Source organism: Acinonyx jubatus, chromosome B2 (assembly GCF_027475565.1).
Source record: "Acinonyx jubatus isolate Ajub_Pintada_27869175 chromosome B2, VMU_Ajub_asm_v1.0, whole genome shotgun sequence".
NCBI classification, from domain to species: Eukaryota; Metazoa; Chordata; class Mammalia; order Carnivora; family Felidae; genus Acinonyx; species Acinonyx jubatus.
In genome coordinates, this window is record NC_069385.1 from 32,916,460 (window position 1) to 32,938,631 (window position 22,172).

A 22,172-nucleotide genomic window follows, 5' to 3' on the forward strand; every position below is an offset into this window, starting at 1 on the left:
TCCTTACAGTAAGAACACATTTACATTTATTTTGAAAAATAAGCTGAAATGATGAAATTAACTCCATCAAAGTGCCCAGTTAGTGGTGGTAGTAAACTTCTACACTGCTAAACAATTATTTTTGTATCTATTAAGTTTGAACAATATTGTGCAAGGAATTCAGCAGGAAATTTTACCATATGACCTGAGGATCAGTCTTGAGATAAAAAGTTAAAAGTTATATATTTGGGGTAAAAGCTGGGAAAATATAGAGGTCAGAGGCAGTGTGGTCAGTGAACTTATAGAAATAAGCAAGCAAGAAATTATGCTTGCCTTCGTGAATGTAACAGAATTTTTAATGATACAATACTAAATGTCAAGCAATAATTATTTGAAAAAGAAGTTACCATTTTAGGCTTTTATTTTTCTTTTTTGATAGCTCTTTTTAGTTGGTTTTCAATTACATTTTGTAATAAAAACTGATTCATCCATTAGTGCAAAACCTATTTTCTACTAAGAGATGACAGTTAATGTTTCTTCTATAACATCTTCCTCCTATTCCTCTTATTGGGTGTGGCATTATGAAAAAAAGGTTGATAGCTTGAAGCAATTTTGTTGCTGTGTGTTTATGCTAATTTTTCATAAATTTCATTAGGTGTTCAGAGGGATTAGTAATTTAAAAAAACTACAGTATCTCACTTAGAGCTGGAATCAGGAGTTGAACCTGTATCCTAATCTTGGCTCTGCATTAACTCTCTCACGGTCCTTAATCAGTAATTTAACCAGTCAGGACACAGCTGTTTCAACAGTAACATTGGTTTAACAGACTGATACACAAGCCAGATAATCTCTTTCCTCATGTTTTAACTTTAGGATCTGCCATCTGGTGTCTCAAACCACAAGTATTTCTATCATAGTCATTGGACTAGAGAAACCTTGCCTTACCAAGAAATACAGAACTTTCATCTTTCTCTTCTTTTCTGTAGTCCCTATGTTATGAGCTCCCTCTCTCTACAGCACACAAGCCGCATTTCTTCCTGCGGTAAACACACTGACCATTTCTTCTACGTGGAGTAGCTCAAGATTCTCTGACTCGTTTTCGTTTATGCAGCCTAGACCAGTCAGCTCTGGGGTCACTGAACCCGCGGAGGCAAATGGTTCAATCTCCTCTGCTTACCTTGACAGACACTGTTATAGTCAGCACAGCAGTCTTTCCTCTGCAGACAATCATCTGAACAAGAGCAGAGGCTGGAATCTAGTCTGGTCTCCCCACAACGAAATCTATTGCATGTCCATATTCGAGCTGTAAAATCACACAGTTCGGTTGCCAGCATTTAACTTCTTGTAAGTATCCAATATCAAACATGAATTCCATGCGTTTATCCCTGTATTACTGGGCAGTCAAAGTCTTGGCTTATTGCACTAATAAATGAGAATATGTAAGACAAACAAGGGGCTATCCACCGCTTTTCTTCATTTGGCACGGGTGCAGTCTTTCAAGCATCAGCTCTGATCCACCTAGCAGGTACACCTCTGAGTTTGGAGAAACTCTGAACACTGGCTCTGTCCCCACCCAAAAGTAGGAGTTCCCAACAGCGATGAACTGAACCGTTATGCCTGAGTGATTGTTGCCACCCAAGAGCAGTTTTGTCTAAGGACAGGCAGCAAGGAAGAGGCAGTGACAACAGAAGTAGCAGGAACACGGTCAGGTGGGTAAGGATGTAGGGAGGTCAGGGCACCTCGCAGCTGAGGGTGACAGAACTGGTGGATGAGCCTCCGCCATGCCCTTGCTGTTCTCCCAGGCTGTGTGCTCAGTTATGACATCAGTGTAAATAAACATCTGTGCTAAAAACAGCAAGAGGCTGCACCGCCGTTGTTTCCTAGTGCCACCTGCCAGGAGTCAGTGTCTAAAATCAACATCAGTCCTGTGCGGAGACAAATGCATTGAACAGGTAACTGCTGTGTGCTTCCATTGTGCACAAAGTTCTTCATTGCCCTTCACTTATTATTTACTTAGAAAATACTGGGAAAGATTTAGTAAAGGGAATACACATCTTATCTACAGTACGTTATCCCTTCCCTCTTGTCCTTTTCAGAAAGCGTAATGTAAGGAGTTCTGTTATTCTAGTCTTACTCTCCTTGAATCACTAGCCACCCCCGTACACACATGCCGTCGCTGGTTTCTTAAAAAATTAAACATTGTGAATGGTCTCTTCTCCCCAGAGAATAGTGTTTTTCAAGTTGCGTTCTGTGGAGCACTGGCATCAGAATCACCAAGAATCACCAGCTTTCCAAGTGAATCTTATGCATCCTAAGATCTGAGAGCCACTGCCAATGAAACTAAATAAGATGATTAACTTGAGTCATAGTGAAACTCCATTGTGACATCTGTACTCCATGCAACATACACAGCATCTTGTCTGCTAGAGACTAGTACTCCTCAACCTCAATCAAATCAAGTGTGGACTCTATGTTTAGTACTGTAAAGGGGGGAATGGTAATCATAGATCCCATACACAAGCTGTTATGAGTTAAATAATGTCCCCACAAAATGCTGGAGTCCTAGCCCCCAATGTCATGAATGTGACCTTGCTTAGAAAAAGATCTCTGTAGACACTCAAGTTAAAATGAGGTCCTTAGTGTGGGCCCTATCCAGTGCGACTGGTATTTTTATAAAAAGGGGAAAGTTGGACATGAACTCACACACACAAGGAAGACTGCAAAGACACAAGAGAACTCTCCGTGAAGACGGAGGCAGAGTTTGTGGTTACGCTATCACAAACCAACAACTGCCAGTGACTGCCAGCAACCCACCAGCTAGGAGAGGGGCAAGGGACAGATTCTCCCTCATAGCCCTTAGAAAGAACCAACCTTCAAAACAGCTATATCCTGGTTTTCTAGCCTCTGGGACTGTGAGAAAATGAATTTCTGTGGGTTAAGTCTTCCCCTCCCCAGTTTCTGTGTTATGGCAGCCCTAGAAAACTAATACACATCGGACGTGCATTCGTGAAAGCACAACCAACATGTTACAATGAACTTATCCTCAGAGTCCATACTTGATTTCACACAGGTGTCTTCAAAATCCCAGCAACAGTCACCCCGCTGTTTACATTCCATATCACACCGGCAGCTCTCCAGTCCTCTGAATGAAGAATCAAAGCATTTCTTCCTGCAACTTCCTGCAGAGTGGAGGAAATGAGAAAACCAGTGCTTAGGAGTTATCCGGTATCTCAGAGCTGGATGAAGCACACAGAAGAGGTACCTAGTGCAGACCTGTGACCTCTGTAGGTCAAACAGGTATTTTGTTATTGCGCTGTATGATTCATCAGTACAAAGTGATAAATAATAAGCAATTTTTCCCTAGGACTCCAGAGAGGTCCCAGACTCAGAAATACCAGGCACCATTAGGTGAAGGTAGGGCGGACAGGCAGAGGCTAAATGTAGTGGAATTGGGTGAAAGTCTGGAGCCGGAACAGCAACTATCCACCCCACTCTGTCCTCACATTGAAGGCTCATAATCTGGAGAAATTTAGGAAAAGTAGCTTTCCTCACAGAGGCAGACACAGAGGATAGCTACGAGGAGAAAAGAGGAACACGCCATATTCACAAACGTGAACAGATGGTTACCAGACATTTGAGGATAGCAAGATAATATCCAACATAAAAACATAGACCAAAACAAAATAAGAAGAAAAAGAAAGAAAGAAAGAAAGAAAGAAAGAGAGAAAGAAAGAAAAGGAAAAAGAAAAGCTTGATTGAAAAGGAAACAATGCAAGGAATGGAAGAGTTAAACACAAATATACACACACACAGCTAATGGTGAGATCCTGTGAAGAGACAACATTGTATCCATGAAATAAGAAAGAAAGCTATAATTTAAAAAAGAGAAATAACATCCTGGGAATAAAAACATGAGAGAGAAAAACATAAGAGCGGTAATGAAAAATTCAGTAGAGGGGTTGTGGTAGGCAGAATCATGGTTCCCAACATGATTTGTTCCCCTAATCCCCAAGACTGAATATGCTATGCTGTTTTACACAGCAAAGAGACATTGCAGATGTAATTAAGGCTATTACTTAGTTGACCTTAAAACAGGAATGTGGTACCTAAAAGTGAAAACAAAGAAATGGAGATGATATTATTAAAGAATTCACATTATAAAATTCACCAGAACTGAAAAGCTTAAATTAGTACATCAACATTTCGCAGGGCAAAACTCACACCAAGAGGTCAACAGGAATAAAGTGATCTTGAAAGCTCACGGAGAAAAATCATAAGCAATCTGTAAAAGATCACAAGTCAGAATGGTATCAAATTTCTTAAAAGCAATACTGGAACCTAGAAGATAGGAAAGCAATGTCTTCTTTTTTTTTTAAAGGAAAATTATGTTCATCTCAGAATTCAGTATCTAGCCAAACCATTAAGTGTTAAGTTAGGGTGATGAAGATATCTTTATATAGGTAAGAACTCAAGTTAAATCTCATATGCATCCTATTTTAGGAAACTACTAAAGATGTTCTTTAGCAAAATGAGGAAGTAACACAAAGAGATCCAAAAACTATGAGATCCAACACAATGGAGAGTCTAGGGAAATAACAACCATAGGTATATGAGAGCAAACAAAGAGAGCAAACTAAGAGAGCAAACAACACAGATCAGAGCAGCAGGACAGAGGAACAAAAATTAAAATAAAAGATATCACTCTATACCTAACTTCACACTGCCAAAAATGAGAGAGCCAGAGAATGCCAAGAGTTGGTGGGGATACATGGTAAAGACAGAGTAGGCTGTAGCAGCCATTCTAGGAAGCAATCTGGGGCTACTCAACTGAGTTAAAATACAAACCCTAATTATGAGGGAGCTTGGGGCAAGCTGAAGGCAAAATATAGGTTGGTACACACACACACACCCAGGTGGAATATGTGTGATATTCCTCGGACACTCCTGGCTACCCAAGAACAAAGGAAAGGGGTTTAAGTGCTTGCCATGGTAATACGGGAAACTAAAGCAAATGAAAAATTAAATTCCCTTACTGCCTACAGCCCATTGACAAGTCCTTGAGACAGGCAGAGTGACCTCCCTCTAGGAGCTCAGCTGCTGGATAACACTTTGCTAGGGGCAAAAAGGAATCTCGGCATAACGTTATCCCAACCTTGAGGATCCCGTAAGTCTGCTTCCTTTATCCCAACTGCCCCAAGATATATGCTGGCAATCATACTCCAAGCTTATGGCCCCCCGATATACATCTAAAGGGTCTCATGACTGAGGTTTTATTAAATGGTAATAAATGGCATTTCCCTAGTAACAGCTAGCCCCTCAAGGTCCTGGAAACCCTGCTTCCAAAATTCCTTAGAGACTTACTCTCTCCTTGACCCTCTCCCAATCTGAGGGTATGTAATGAGTTACTGGTCAGGACCCCAGTGAAGTTCTTCCTGCCCATGGGTCCTATCCCCATGCTTTAATAAAATCACCTTTTTGCACCAAAGACATCTTCAAGAATTCTTTCTTGGCCATCAGCTCCAGACCCCACAAACCCTCCATCACCCCAAAATTTCATCACTAAGACCCAGGAATTCTATCCCTGGTAGATGATGAAGCAATCTCACACAAGTCCATAAGGAACCTGCAGGATATATGTGGTGTAAAGGAACTAAAGTCAGTCAGGCACTGGGGGGAGGGCATAGGTTAAATAGTACATTAGATACATGCTAAAGAGTAGTAAGTAGTAAGTAGATAGATGCATAAGAATAGATGCATGATAACAATGTAGATCGATCTTAAGAAACATTTAGTGAAAAAGTAACCAAAAAAGTGTTATACCATTTATATAAAAGGCCTTTACATTTTTATATTCACTCACCTGCTTTGAAACATTTTCTGCACATGGTTTCTAGGAAACAACAATCACCTGGCTTTCCTCCCACATTCCTGACAAATTCTTCCTAGGCTTCATCTGTGGGTTTTTTCCCCCACCACATGTTCCCAATTCTGTAAGGTTAGTGTGTTCCAGTCACATTGCTTTAAGTCCCACATATGATGCTGATAACTGCCTCACTGTATGTCCATCTAGAACTTCCCTTCAAAAGACAGCCTCATATATCCAACTGCCTTCGTGGTTTTTTCCTCTTGGACATCTAGTAGATATTTCAAATTTAACATGTCCAAAAACGAGCTCCCGATTATTCTCCCCAAACCAGCTTCTTCTACAGTGTTTCCCATCTCAGTTAGGGAATTTCTGTATTTCCAGCTGTTCCTATCAAAAATCTTGAGGTCATTCTTCTCTCTTTCTCTGTATCCATTCTGTCAATAAAATCTATCTACCACTTCAAAGATATCCAGGACCTAAACATGTCTCACCAGTTACAATCACTGCTGTAGTTCAAGACATAAAACTTGTATGGATTATGGCAATAATTTCCCAATTGGTGTTCCCCACGTCTCCTCGTTTCACTCTGCCATTTATTCAAACACAGTAGCCTGAATGAGTGTACCGAAAGCAAACCACAGCATGTCATTTCTTTGCTCCAATCACTTCCCAGCACTCTCAGAATGAAAGCCTGTGGCCATATTCAATCTATCAGCCTCACTGATTTGGCTTCTCTTCAGTCCTTTGGTCCATCTCATTTTATGACCAACCTCCTTCTTGTCCTCTTAGTTCGAACTCACTGATCTTGTTACTTGTTAAATGAACTTGCCAGGCAAGCTCCTGCCTTAAGCCTTTGCACTTGTTTTTTTTCCTCTTGCCTGGAATGTCCCTCCACAAATATCCCTGTTTCTCCCTTACTTCTTCAGCTCTTTACAAAAGTTATTTCACATACACCCCCAATCCTACCCCAACTCAATATTTTATAATCCCCTTTTCAGTTTTACTTACTCCCTAGCACTTTATCATATATATATATATATATATGACTTATTTATTTTTTTATTGTCTCCCTTCCCTGCTAGAATGTAAACTCTTTGAAGTTTCCCAGTAATTAGAATAGTACCTAGCATACAGTCAGTGTTCAATTATTGAAGAGTAAGTAAAAAGCATGTGCACATAAAAGAACACATTTTTTAATGTTTTATTTATTTTTCACAGAGAGAGAGAGAGACAGAGAGACAGAGCATGAGTGGGGGAGGAGCAGAGAGAGAGGGAGACACAGAACCTGAAGGAGGCTCCAGGCTCTGAGCTGTCAGCACAGAGCCCGACACGGGGCTCAAACTCACAGACCGCGAGATCATGACCTGAGCCGAAGTCGGATGCTCAACCGACTGAGCCACCTAGGCGCCCCAAAAGAACACATTTATAAGAATACATACAAACTCAAACTAGAAGAACTACTTTTAAAATTCACACTGCCTATGCAAAGCAGGTTAACTGGAATGGAGAATGGTGAAAATGGTCCAGGGTTGGGGATTAGGAATCAGTGGTAAAAGAATGAGGAGGTGAATATTTCAAGAGTGCTGGCAAAGGAGGGGCAGGAGTTAAATACCAAAGTCCTGGAGGAGGTGGTGCCACATGAGGGTTGACAGATGGAGATAAAAGGACAAGAATAAGGAACAATGACACTGGGAAGCCAGCCAGTAGGTGCAATAAAATAAGGAAGTGAGAGAAACAGTCAAAATAATCAGAGATTTTGTTCAGAGATTAGTATGTGCCTCTTGCAATTAATTTACGTGACGCAAGGATAAGAGAACCAAGAAGTGATGTACTTCTGTGCACACTTACATCAGAATACTACTACTAAAGTGGCCCAGCAACACTTGTTAGATCTAGGCCTAGGGCTCTGTAGTTCAGAAACACAACCTGTAGCTCTGTACTATAATTCAGTACATATAATTTTGAGCCAAGTGACTCAAAAAAGATAGTAATTTTCCAGGTAAGGTCCACCTTTTCAGTTCTGCCATGTTCCCATGCTATCCTGGGAGCACTGAGTGTTTGTTAATTTTTAAGTGAAAACATAACTGAAAAATTGTTTATCAGTCTCACCAAGAGTCTCCCTAATGAAGAAGCAAAAAGACCTTCCCCAAGGGAGTCAAACTAAAAGTTAATCGGCCCAATTAAAAAGGAGAACAAATGATCTCATGTCCAACCTCCTACTTCCCCTTAATAAAAGTACCCAAACAATACATAACAAGACTTAGACAATGCTTGTAAATGATTTATTTATTGTTCATATTGACCAGATATTGCAAAAAAAGATGTATTTTGATATGTTGCAGCATCTTTCTCCTATTTTTTCTTTGCTTCCCAGGAGGAAAAATAAAGAAACATGAACCTTTTAGTCTGTACTACCTTTCAAGAATGTGTCATTGCCTAGCCAAGAAATGGTGAGATTTCAAGAAGAAAGTGATACCTTCTCCCAGGAGGTCCTGGGAGGGGAGTAACCAAGACTTTTGAGGCCCAGTTTATCAGCAGGTAGGAATGACTAGAGTAGATGCTGAGACAGAAGGAGTCTTTGATCCAGTTATCAAATACTCTATGAAGGTGAGAACAAATGAGGGGAAAATACAGGAATGATATGACTCTCAAAGGAGTAAGGGGTGGGGGTAAAAGAGTGAAGTCCAGAAATGACATTGGATAATGCTAACCACAGATGTGGGCTCCCGATAAGTGCGGTGTGGGAGAAGAAGAAACCTTGGATGAGACTGCTCCACGCAAGAGAGAGGGGGCTCGAGAGAGGGGACAAGTTTCAACGGTAAAGGTGAGGAGAAAGGAGGAATCAGGAAATGTGTTGTGAAAACACTGAGGGGTTACCTTGCTCCTCTTGTCGCCTGAGTCCAAGCCCCAGGCCCAGTCCAAGTGACACAATCACCAACAAAGCAAGGAGAACCTATATTTAAAATAAGGAAAAGTGACCTTTACAATTTTTAAAAAATGTACAAAGGTACAAAGATCCTGCCCTCCGTCAGTGAATCTAAAGCCACACGGCAAGCTAGTTATTCATAACACCAGATCCAACAGTGACAGGGGAACGTACAGTTTTAAAGGCCTGAAAATAAGAAAGCTCTGGGAACAAGTTTAAAATAGTATTTACTACAGATCTTTAAATTCCAATGTATGAGTCCTGGTTAGTGTAACCCCAGATTGAGTTAAAGTATGGGTGAAACTACGAGGGCCATTTACCTTTGCCCACTTCTCATTCTTAACTAGGTACCTGTTTGGAGATGATTTATCTAAGAGCATTCCTGAGTTGTGAAATCGTTAACTACCTCATTCCTAGGGAGCAGGGGTTTCCCTCCCAGCTCTGTCCTATGGAGGGGATGAGAATAGTTAATACGTGTGAAAATACAGCATTCAAATAATTAACTGACAAATGATCGCTTTGATCTCTAGCACAGATAACGATGTGGAAGCTCTATGACCAAAGATTGTGTGTGTCACTCATTATCACTACTGCTGACAAGGCTCTTCAGTGTAGTGGACTTTATGCAATGACTAGAATTAAACTGTGATATAATTGCAGAGAATTATTCCCACTCACCTTTTTCCCCACCCAGTAAGTCCAATGATAAGCATGCTGGATGACAGAGCTTGAAAAATATATATTGCCATAGAATATGAACACAACAGACACATGAATTACTTAGGAATGTATTTTACAACTCCAATAGCCTTTGTTATAGCTTTTTAAAAAATCACTTTCATAAAAAGCACAATAACAAAATTTGCTTCGATAATACTGTAAACCACTGATTTTGTTTTCACTCTGAAAATCAATTGGAAAATTAACATATCTAACTTTAGAACAGCAGTGGATTCAGGGACTGGGAAAATATGTGAAAATACTATGTAAACAATTCTTTTTTTTTAATATTTTATTTTAAGTAATCTCTATACCCAACATGGGGCTCAAACTCACAACCCCGAGATCGAGAGTCACATGCTCTATGCACTGAGCCACCCAGGCACCCCCTATGAAAACAATTCTTACATAAAGTCTGAAACTTAGCCCAAGTTTCAGTGACCTTCCAGCATTCAGTGGAAAGAATGGAGAGGGAAAAAGTGAACATAAATAGTTACTAAATAGCATCACTAGCACTGAGTCCCTTATTATGATGCTAAAAAGCCACACGTGACCAGGACTAGGAATACAAAGCAGGGAAACACTGGGATATAGTCCTATGGTAAACCTCATAGATTTACAAAATCTATGTAAATCATAGATTTAAAAATTGGTATATTTTGGTTTACATCTTATCATTAGTCCTTTTACCATTCAAACTTGATGGGAAAATAAACAGCATCTAGCTGTCCCTAGGATGCTCTAGAACTTTTTCCTGTTAAATCTTAGTGTCTGTTTCCTCACGACTCTACTTGTTCTGTGTATTTTTCGCTTGCTCTCACATTATTCTGTAAATTCCCTGAGAAGAAGCTTCATTTTTTAAAAATTTTGTTTAAAGGGGCAGAGAGAGGGGGACAGAGGATCTGACAGGCTGACAGCAGTGAGCCGATGTGGAGCTCCAACTCACAAACCATGAGATCATGGCCTGAGCTGAAGTCGGACACTCAACCGACTGAGCCACTGAGGTGTCCCAAAGAAGCTTCATTTTTAATCTCCTATAATCACTTCCTCTAAATGAGTAATTCTGAGTTAGCTTCTTGATATTTAGGTGCATGTGCATCTTAAACTATTTATGCTAGCTACAAAATGGACAGGGGAGAACTTGGACTCCAAAAATCACCAAGAAGCCAATATTTGGCTTTAGAAAGCTGTATAAAGAGTGCCAGCAACACAGTAGATACATCTAAAGTTTCTTGAATGAAACCTATGTTAAAATTTGGAAACAGGGTATTTCTGAAACTACAATTTTAAAATACTGAGCTTCTAGGGGCCCCTGGGTGGCTCAGTCAGTTAAGTGCCCGACTTCGGGTCAGGTCATGATCTCGCGGTTTGTGAGGTCGAGCCCCGTGTCGGGCTGTATGCTGACAGCTCGAAGCCTGGATCCTGCTTCGGATTCTGTGTCTCCCTCTCTCTCTGTCCCTCCCCTACTCATGCTCTGTCTCTCTCTGTCTCTCTCTTTCAATAATAAATAAGTTTAAAAAAAATTAAAATACTGAGCTTCTATTATACATACTAGTAAACCACTGGAATGATAGAAAGAAGGAACATAAGTGATGCACAAAATTTTGTTTTCAAGGAGTTTATAATGTCTTTAATTTATAGATGGAATAAATCTAATAAATGGCATAAGAGTTAGAAGAGCACTCTAAAGTTCTCAGAAGGATAATGACTAAATAGAGTATCTTGACAGTTTGCTTTGTTATAGCTCCTGCGCTCAATGCTCACACACATTGTTTCATTTACTTCTAGAAACAATGCTTGAGTGACAGAATGGTGGTGACATTACCTAAGGCAGGGAACTTAGGAGAAAAATGCAGCAGGATAGGTGTGAGAAATTATGCAACTGTTTTTGGCTGGAGTTACTGGATGAGAGCCAGCAAGCAGGCATTTGAAGTCTTGTGCCAGAAACTCAGCAAGAAGTCAGACCTACCGGCCTACTTGAAATTCTTGGTTGAGAATATGACTTTTACAACCATGAAAAGATGAGATTGCCTAAAGGAAAGATATTTAGACAAGGTTTGGTGGAATGCTATGTGCAAGAAAGAAGAAAGTCAGCCAAGAATGCAGATAAAGAGAAAAGTCATACAAATGGGGATATCAATGCCATCACGGAAGCATGCGGAGAGAATAATTCAAAATGAGAACAGAACAATATCCACATATTGTTGTTATGGAGACACAGCAGGAGGACAGAGGAGAAGGAAAGATTTTCAAGGAGATGACTTCAGGAGAGTGAAAACAAGCAAGGGAACAGGGAATGAATGGGTGAGTGGTGAGAAAACCGGGGCAGTGGATGGAGCTCCCCTTCCCCAAACGTTTGAGAGAGTAATCAAATCAAGGAAAGCTTTATTTTTCAGAACAGGGAAGATCTTAACATATAAAAAAAAAAAAAAGCAAAGAGAAAAAAGGTAAAAGAGACCGTCTTTAGGAGTAAAGAAAACTAGATAAAAGCAACAGTCCAACAAAGAATATGACATACAGTGATCTTTGATTTTTTAAACTGTGGTCTTAAAAATATTCACGCAATAAAATGGTGATTTGGGATGGGATTATAATCGTGTTAAAATCAATGCTGCAAAGTGTTTTGCCACAAGATGCCAACTTTTTAGGATGGATCAGATATTAACTTGTTATTCAAATTTCTTAGGCAAAATGGTATTCAAAATATTAACGTGGCATTGGAGCTGTCACAAGGGCCAAAGTGAATGCAATCACTTAAAACTTTACACTCAAAAAGCAACACCAATGTAAATGGGGAGTCATACACTTAACATTTATCACAAAGCTACAAAGACTGAAATTAAAAGCTGTACTTACAATACAAATTATTTTATACGTCCTAACAGTGCTCCTCTTGACAGGTTCTTCCATTGATAGAATCTGCATAGACTCCATTAGCCGTATAAACCTGTTTTACTAGAAGACAGTAGTACTCCTTCCTGTTTCTAGTCCAGCAAAGAGAAACTGAATGAGTTACACAGCTGTGAGTAACTTCAATGTTTTGGAAGGTTACAGCTCGTTAATGATTGGACAATCAAAAGGGAGGAAAAAGGCTGTAATGACAATAGTGTCATGAGATCAAAGTCCTCTTCCAGGACATTGTAGACAAATACTACATATTAATAAAAGTATATGTAACAATAATAATAATCAAATTTTAATACAATTTGATCATTTGTTTTCTTCAAAAATAACCCAAAACAAATGGTTTTGTTATAGAAATTCCAGGGAGTTTCTACATTTGTAATACACTTCATTTCACAGTTGAAAGTCAACATACTAAAATGTGCTTTAACCATATAGGAATCCCATAACTCTGTTCAATTTATATAAAGTACTTAATTATAAAAGAATTATGTCTTCTGTTTTAAAGGGTTCACGGTTTGAAATGTTTTCATACGTATTATCTCATATCAAACTTAACAACATCCCTTATAAACATTTTATTCCTATTTTGTAGTTGAGTCAAATAAAGGTCTGATTATTCAAAGTCAGGTCTGTGACTTACTTGTCCCAAGTCACATATTTACTAGATTCCAGAAGTAGAACTGAAACCCAAGTCTTCTACTCCCCAAATTCAAGTTAACTTTCACTGAGCAATTAAACTCGCTCTTTTCTTCTTTACATAGACCAGAGCATCCTCATACATGCACTTCATGCTGAGAAGGGGAGTACAGGTTTATGATGAAAGAAATAAATTAACAGCAATGTAGCCAGAGAGTTATGGTAAATGGTGGGCATAAGCTCTTCCAGCTTAAATGACCCTAAGGCAGTAATTCTCAAAATGTGATTCCCTGGAACACTAGTCCTATGAAAACCTCCTTGGTTACATAAAGCTTTAGAACTCTTTTCTAATGTAAGGATTATTTAAAAAAATCCTGTAGGCTCAGTATAGTCTTTGGAAAACACTAAACTATTACAATCTTAAAAGCAGTGAAAAGAAATAGGAAAAGAATCTATCCCAATATACAATGACTTATAAATATGAATATTATTTCTGAAAGTCATGTCAAAATCCCTTTTTCTACTATTGGAGCCCATGCCCTTAAGGAAAACTGCAGAATAAGAGCCATGTTTCCTTTTAAGGGTTTGTGCTGTTGTTTCTCAGCTCAGGATACCCCCCCCCCCGCAACTTTACCTTCATGCCTAACCAGTGGAAGTACCCGCATGAGTTGCTGACACAGAAGAAATGAGTTTTAGAAGAAGATGCCATAGAGATAACCTAAACCTAAATCAAAGCCCAAAGCCCTCTTTACATGGACAGCAAAGAAGTAAACAAAAACATGTTTGGATGCCTTTGGCAAAAGGTTCTCTGCACAGGATAGACTTAGAAATACCCCAAGTAGTTTTTTTCAATTTTCGTTTTTATTTTTTAAATCCTGAAGCCCAGTCCACTTCAACTGAATTAGAATCTTCTGGATTTGGGGCTAAAATATCCCTCCAAGCCATTTTATATGTAACCAAGTTCAGTGTAAACACTTTGTTTTGAGCAGCACATACACTTTTGAATTCTCTTTTGCAAATATTTACTACGGATTCTACTTAAACTTTAGGTTTAAGATAAGACTAGAGGACCTCTAGAGCTTGACTACTTGCCCAAGATCACCTTGGTTAGTGCTATCTCAGAAGTCAGATTCTGCCTGGTGTGGAAACTGCCGCTTCAGGGGGTACTGTTGTCATCATTGCTGTTGTAGCAAACAGATTGTAAGAAAGAAAAATCCAGTCTACACCACAATTTGTATCAAAATTAGGAGATTCCTAGGAATTATGGCTTTTATCTAGTTTTCTGACATATAGCTTCAATTTTTCTATTTGCACTTAAGACAATCTATCTAGTCTGCCTTGACTCTCATTAACAGTGCTCTTACTTTTACCTTCCTCTCTGTGATGGTAGTTTTGCACTTCAGTTTGGCTAAGCTACGGTACCCAGTTATTTAACCAAAAGCTAATCGAGGATATTGCCATGATGGTTTTTTTTGTAAAGGTGGTAATATCTACAATCATTTGTCTTTTAATGAAAGAAGATTACCCTTAATAATGTTGGTGGCTTTCCATCCAGTTTCAGACTAAAAGAACAAGAAATTTTGCCTCAAGATTACACCATCAGCCCAAGTTTCCAGCCTGTCAGCCTGTCCTGCCCTGTAAGTTTCAGACTTGCTAGCCCCCACAATCAAGTGAGCCAATTCCTTTCTCTCTCTCTCTTCTCTCTGTCTCTCTCTCTCTCTCTCTCTCTCTCTCTCTCTCTCTCTCTCTCTCTGTGTGTGTGTGTGTGTGTGTGTGTGTCTTTCTCTGTCCATCTCCCTCTCCCTCTCCCTCTCCCCCTACCCCCCCACCTCCACCTTGTTCTGTTTCTCTGGAGAATCTTGACTGATACATCCTTTGAACATCTCACATTTTTCCTTCTTTTTAAGACTTTACCTTATTTTAAACTCCCTTCCTTATTTGGCCCTCCAGGATCTATTATCTTGGTTTTTGTCTTCTTGATTTCTAACTCTTTGTCTTGGTATTTTCTATAATAATTTGTATACCTTGACTCCAGAAGTCTTACCTGGTACTGATACCCCAGTTGCACTCAAATGCTGCTTGCTGGTACTCTCCATGATGTCACTTGATTCTATACCAACTTTGTTCACCAGAATACCACCGACTCTGGCTCTGTCTTTTTGTTACTATATTCATTACCTCTCCCAACTGCCCAAACTTCCTTCCTCTCTGCTTCTACCCTCATCCTCTATCTTTTTTCAACCCTGAGAACACAAAAACACCAGATAAGAAAGTCAAGCGGCCTCTGATAAAGTCTTGCCTGTCTCACTTACTGGTTGACTCTTAACACCAAATTCTACATTTTAAGGTGATCTCAAATTATCTCAAAATTACTAAATTAATGGAAAAATATCTTAGTCCTTCAGATCCTGAGGTGAGTAAACCTCAGGGAATTTACCTGAGACACTTACACGCAGGAGTAGTAGAGACGTTAGATTGTCCAGTCTCTAGTCATATTTTCTGCTATTAGCAATTCCCCTAAATGAACCCTAACCCCAACCTTTTTTGAGTGTCTCAAGTCTTAAAACTTATTCCCAACAGGGGCACCTGGGTGGCTCAGTTGGTTAAGCATCCAACTATGGCTCAGGTCATCATCTCACTGTTCATGAATTTGAGCCCCATGTCAGGCTCTGTGCTGATAGCTCAGTGCCTGGAGCCTGCTTCGGACTCTGCGCCTCCCTCTCTCTCTCCCCGCCCTCACTCATGCTCTGTCTCTGTCTCTCTCTCTCTCAAAAATAAATAAACATTAAAAAGAAAAACTTATTCCTACAGTTCACCTGAGCATTGGACTCTGGACAAATCCACACCTTCCATGCAACTTAGACTTTGGAATACACTGTACAGTCACCTGGATCTGATCCTATTACTCTCTAAGTTACTTGAACCTTGTAAGCCACTGTATTCTTTACCCTTGTAAAAACTAGAACATCTGCACCTTCTGGGTTCTCTGAAAGCTTCCCTGTGCAGACTGTAATATTTAATGGCCTAGAACACTTATGCTCTCAAAGGCAGCGATCATTACATCTCCTACCAATCATAAATATTTCTCACACTCTACAAGGTCCTTGTGCCCACAGAATACTGAGAACTTTTCTAAAATCAAAGAAAAAAACAGCAAGTATGCTGCTGTCTTGGGAAAGCCCCGGGGGCATGCCAACATCAACTTCCTTAAGGCTCATAAACCTGTCCTTCCTGGTTCCAGCACTAGAGCTTTGGTGGTAGTTGGACAAGCCAGACTGGGAAGGCCCAGAGAAACTGGATACACTGAGGGAGGTGGTGAAGTTGAGGCAGATACTGGGCTCAGGCCCAGCAGTAGGAAGGAGTCCGTTAAAGTTGAAAGACTTCAAATAACACAATAACAGAGGGGCAGGTGGCCAACTTCAAGGAGGGCCTCTTTTAAGGAAAAGGCAAAAAAAACCTACAGAGAGGTTGATGAGCATGCCTAGCAAGCAAAAAGCTACCCTGATAGGCAGTTCCTTAGTATAGGAAAGGCAGATGCTAGTCTTTGGCCAGTGAAGATCCCGTATTGGAGCTAATTCCAGGACTGGCAGTCCAGGTGGGACTGGTGTTAGCAATGCTGAACCAGGGCTGGAAGGCAACATTTTACCTGAAGGTCAAAAGCTCAGCGTGGGCCTCAGGACCCAAGTTCTCAAAACTGAAATATAAGTAAATAAATAAAGTGTCTGGGTTACTAGACATCCAAACGATGACTATAATAAAGTAAAATCAATTCCCATAGCTTGAGATCAATATTTTGCAGTACTATGTGTGTGAAATGACATTTTCCAACATAAAACACATAAAATCTCATTGCCAATAAACACAGTTGAACATTTATAATCAACTTAGAGATAGGGAACAGTAATTTTGAACCTCGGGTAAATAAAACATTTTCTCTATAATTATTGTGTTTTGAATTTTATCAATAAAAAATTGCAAAAATTTATTTAACTTAGTATATAAACATGCACACATCTCTGATTTTATATACATAACTACATAATATCTTTAGTTTTGCTTTTTGGCTCACAATGTTTAAAATATTTACTAACTGGACCTTTACAAGTATTGCTAATCCCTAATCTACCCCTAAATTCTCCCAAGTTTCAAAGACTGCCACTTACTTACCCAGCCACTAATGTACTTACCCAGAGAAACATGCACCAGCCTGTCAATTGAACCACCAATTACCACCTCTTGTGATTCAGAAGTCAGGAAGCTGGTCTGATGCCTCCTAAAGCATTGCAATTATTTTCTACTAAATAATCAACATTTCTAAGGTCGTCTCTAGGTCCTGGAACACTATTTCTCTTACTTTGTCTCAAGTGCAGAAATATGGCCCAGTAATGTCAGAATTCTAAGACTCTTTCCTATTCACTTCAAAACTCAGAAATAATTTTACTTCCAAAAATTTTCCAAGCTTTAGTAGGCTCTTCGTGTTTTCAATGTTCTCAAGTGGACCTCATTTGTGACTGAAGTTCTAGAGACATCTCCAGAAAGACATCCTAAAACTAGAGGGCTATCATACTACCTGAGTTCTCCAAGGCTATCCAAGGTCTATGAACGTATAGGCTGTGGGTTTGTTCTACTTCTCTGAAGCCTGGAAGGAATTGAATTATTTCCCAAAACTCTGGAATCTCTCTGGCATGTCAGCTCCATGCAGGCAGGAACAAGTTCAGTTTTGGCTTGCCATTTGGTCCATTATCTGTCACAATGGCCAGCACCTAGAAGACATTCAATAGACACTTGTTAAGTAAATCATTAATAGTTTCAGAAACAACCTGGGAGGTCTAAGCCCACTCTCATAAATGTCTAATAAACCAAATTATAATAAATTATGATAACTTTATTAGATATAACTTTGTATGTGATCCACATCTTTTCCTACATCTATAGCATTTCAGAAATAGCTATCACTTCAGAGGTAAGACTTGCCCATGAAATAAAAGCCCTTTGGATGCTTTCATTTAATTCAGAGTAAGAAATAACAACTGAGCACCATCAAGCCCTAGATTTTATGCCAGGTGATGCAAGAATGTTTAGCATCTACTCTAAAGATCTTCTGTCTGGTAGAAGAGACATTTTTAACCATAATACAGTGTGATATGTGCTATCTTAGTTGCATTAATGAAGTGCTACGGGAATGGAGGAGGAAATAATTGAAATTTTCTCAGAGACAGGGTGCCTGCGTGACTCAGTTGATTAAGCATCAAACTTTAGCTCAGGTCATGATCTCACGGTTCGTGGGTGTGAGCCCCGTGTCGGAATCTGTGCTGACAGCTCAGAGCCTGGAGTCTGCTTCAGATTCTGTGTCTCCCTCTCTCTCTCTGACCCTCCTTTGCTCACACTCTGTCTCTGTCTGTCTCTCAAAAACAAATAAAAATGTTAAAAAAATTTTTTTAATTTTCTCAGAGAATTCAGAAAGGTATCAACATTAGTTTGCTAGGACTGCCATGACAAAATACCCCAGATTGGGTGGCTTAAAATACAGAAATTTATTTTCTCACAAGTCTGGAAGCTGGAAGTCCAAGATCAAGTTGATGTAGAGCTGGCTTCTCCTAAGGCCCCTCTCCTTGGCTTACAGATGACCACCTTCTCTCTATGACTTTGCATGGCTGGCTCTCTGTGCATGCACCTGTCTGATGTCTCTGTCTGCATCCCAATCTTCTCTCCTTCAAAGGACACTAGCCATATCGGTTAGGGCCTACCCTATTGACCTCATTTTAACTCAATTACCTTTTTAAAGACTCTGTTTCCAAATACAGTCCTATTCTACAGTACTAGGACTTCAACATATGAATTTTAGGGAAACAAATAATGCCATAACTTAAGAGGTAACATTTCTAATAAACATTATCTGACTTAAAAAGTAACTCAAGCACTATTGCTGAGTAGCAGGATCATAAGTCCCATCACCCATGCCATTTATGTTTAGAGAACAGTCTTTCCCAGGTTTTGTGCACCTGCATGTGTAGGCTTCAAGGGAAGGTCAGTGAGCCACTTGAAATTATGCACAAACTTGAATTTGTGAATATGTGTATGCATATGGATATGTGTGTATTTGCTTTCTCTATAGCTTACATCAGGCAAAGAACTAAACCTTGTAGAAAACACTTTAAAGGAGATAACAGGACCAACATGGCATGAGAAATGAGACAAAACCAAATTGAAGGACATTCTGCAAAACTATTTACCTGGAATATTCAAAAATGTCAATTTTATGAGATGGGGACAGGGAGGGGTTACAGAACTGTAATTTGAAAGGAGGCTACAGAAATCTAACAACTAAATGCAAGATGAGATCCCTGATTGGATCCTGGAAGAATAAAATGGAAAAAAAAAAAAAAGATCATTGAAGGACAGTATGGAGATAATGGAGGAAATGTGAGTGTGGATGCATTCCAGGTAATAGTATTATATTGATGTATAATTTCCTGAGTGTGATGAGTGTATTGTGGCTAGAAAATTTGGGTCCTACATGCATGACTTTCAGAAGGCACATGGTGAAATATTTCAGGTTGAAGTTATGAGTCTGTAAATAATTCTCAAATAGTTCACAGAGAGATAATTAGATTGGTGGAGAGAGGGAGAGGGGCAGAGAAAAGTGAGAGAGAGGAAGAGACAGATAAATAGTAAATGTGGTAAAATGTTTAAAATATGTGTTGATTGAAAAATTCTTCAAATTTTCTCCATGTTTTAAATTTTTCAAAATAAAAGTTTCGGGGAAAAGGAATAGTTTTTTGAGGAAGCTAACGGAGGATCTGCTCTCCTCCATCTTCCAAACGAGGGAGTATATTGAGGAAGAGGAAGTCATGAAGCTGAGCAAACGGAAGATGTTATGTAGGAGAAGGTGAAAGAGAATCACCAGGATGCTATCTGTCCCCTCCCCCAACACACACACACACACACACACACACACACAGTAGTCGTGTGGCAGGTATGACAACAGCCAATCCAGACAGGCAGAGGATCCAGGAGGATGTCCCTAACAGGAAGATGAAGTTTATAAATACCTTACGTGTCTAGTTCCTGAGAGGAGATTTACATCTCAGGCAGAGGTTTCTGGATGAATTAGCAATAGTCACATCCAAAACTAAGCAAAGAAGAAAACCAAACCAAACCAAACCAAACCAAACAAAACAAAAAAACCCACAAGACAATTATTAACTCCAAATACAAAACAAAAAATTGTACAGAAAAGGAAAGTGCAATCACAATGCACTGTGTTGCTAAGTTGTAAATAATAGCTACAGAGTCAGAACAGTATGAATGGTCTGCAATTATCTACACAACAAATTCTGATATATGAGTAGGTTGGAGAAGGAGGAAATGTGAGTCATGTCCAAGAACACTAAATGTTTGTCTTTCACGGTAACAAGTTGAAATATAATATCTAAAACTGAAACAGCAAGAAATAGTTGCAATGAAGCATGATATTTAGAAAAATAATTGCAAGTGACTGACTTCTGAGAAAGGGAAGTTAAAGATGAGGAGGAGTTTGGTTGAAAACTTATTTTTTTAACATAAGCTTTGGAGAATTTTTCATTTTTTTAAATATTTACAGATAGTATTTTGAAAAATAATAACAGCAAAAAGGAGTTAAGAATTATATTAATAGTATTATAAATTGATTTCACGGTGTTTAACCAGAAAATTAAAGTTTTTAATTCTGGACAACACAGTGAACACTACTAGCATGAGTCAAAGTACTGTTTGAATCAAATCATCTCTATAGAAATAAAATGATCCAGGAAAAATGACGTTTTTACATGGCAAAAATAAATGATAAAAATCAAAATCCTTTAGGCTGTGAAATCTGTGTGGTATGATTTAGAAAATGATACATTTGGAGTTAAAAATCCATTCTTTCAAAAGAAAGAAAAAAGAAGTCGCTGGGATTGGAGAAATTTAAACTGTGAGTCTGTAGGAAAGGAAAAGCCAAAGAAGGATCTAAAGTCAAAGAGTTACATGATGGAAGATGTGCTTTCAGAATATTTACCTGGATCTGGAGAATAGAGTAGACTGGAATGGGGAGAGATGAAAATAGAGGCACCTCATAGGTATGGCTGTCGCATTCCTAGAGCGAAGTGACAAGCTCAGTGAAACCAATGGAAACAGGGAGGTGTTGGGTTTGAGAAATATGACAGCAACACCTCTGAACTTAGAGACCAATTCTAAACTAGTAGAAGAGGGATGCCCTTGGCAGAGAGGGGCACCAGAAGTGTCTAGTGTTCTAGAAAGATGACAAGTTAGGTTTTGGACCTAATAAGGTTGAATTCTTTAGGGAACATACATGTTGAAATCTTCAGCATCGAAAGTGAAGAGACTACCTTCTAGGAAAGAAGTCTCTACTCTATTTTTCTAAGTATCACTTTAAAATAAATAGTCAATCTCTTCTATTTCTTTAGGTAGCCAATATTGACAGTTAGGCATTTAGATTAGTTTTCTGTGGCTGCTGTAGCAAATTGCCACAAACTTAGTGGCTTAGTACAACACAAATTTATTTTAAAGTTCTGTTTGTTACAAGTGTGATACAGGTCTCACTGGGCTAAAACCAAAGTGTCAACAGAGCTGGGTTCCCTTCTGGAGGCTCTCAGGGGAGAATCGGGTTCATTAACTTTTCTAGCTTCTGGAAGCCACTCACAGTCCTTGGCTAATGGTTCCCTTTCTGCATATTCTAAGCCAGAAATCTCACATCGCTTTGACTATTCTTTCTTAGTCACATCTTCTGATTCTCCGACTCCCACTTCTACTTTTAAGGATCCTTTTGATTACATTGGATCTATTCAGATAATCCAGGGTAATCCCCCTTGTTTATGGTCAGGTGATTAGCAATCTTAATTCCATATGCAAATTTAATTCCCCTGTGCCATGAAATCTAACATCTTTTCAGGCTCTGGGGATTGGGATATGGAAATCCTTGGGGGGCAATTATTTTGCCCATCAGAGGCAAAAATACTTCCATACTTTCTCCTGATACATGCGAACACATGTCTATACAGATAGATAGTGGTTGACGTTTTCTTTCTTCCCTTCCTCCCTTCTTCTCTTCCTCCCTCCTTCCCTTCTTCCTTCCTCCCCTCCCAGGCTTTCTCCCTT

The 22,172-nt window shown here is 39.3% G+C and overlaps 1 protein-coding gene across 2 annotated transcripts in view; it reads right to left on the reverse strand.

Annotated features, from left to right (window-relative positions):
• The window catches only part of ENPP3 (ectonucleotide pyrophosphatase/phosphodiesterase 3), a 74,341-nt gene extending 61,838 nt beyond the window's left edge, over window positions 1-12,503 (reverse strand). The window contains exons 1-4 of one of the 2 annotated variants that reach the window (XM_015074352.3): window positions 12,348-12,503; window positions 8,723-8,798; window positions 3,036-3,158; window positions 1,157-1,282 (exon numbers count right to left, since the gene is read on the reverse strand). In XM_015074352.3, coding sequence (XP_014929838.1) covers window positions 1,157-1,282; window positions 3,036-3,158; window positions 8,723-8,798; window positions 12,348-12,425 — 403 coding nt within the window. In that variant the 5' untranslated portion in view covers window positions 12,426-12,503. Of the gene's footprint in view, window positions 1-1,156; window positions 1,283-3,035; window positions 3,159-5,839; window positions 6,769-8,722; window positions 8,799-12,347 lie in introns of those variants that run through there. The other variant, XM_053222237.1, reaches the window with a different exon arrangement.
• Window positions 12,504-22,172: the final 9,669 nt, after the last annotated feature.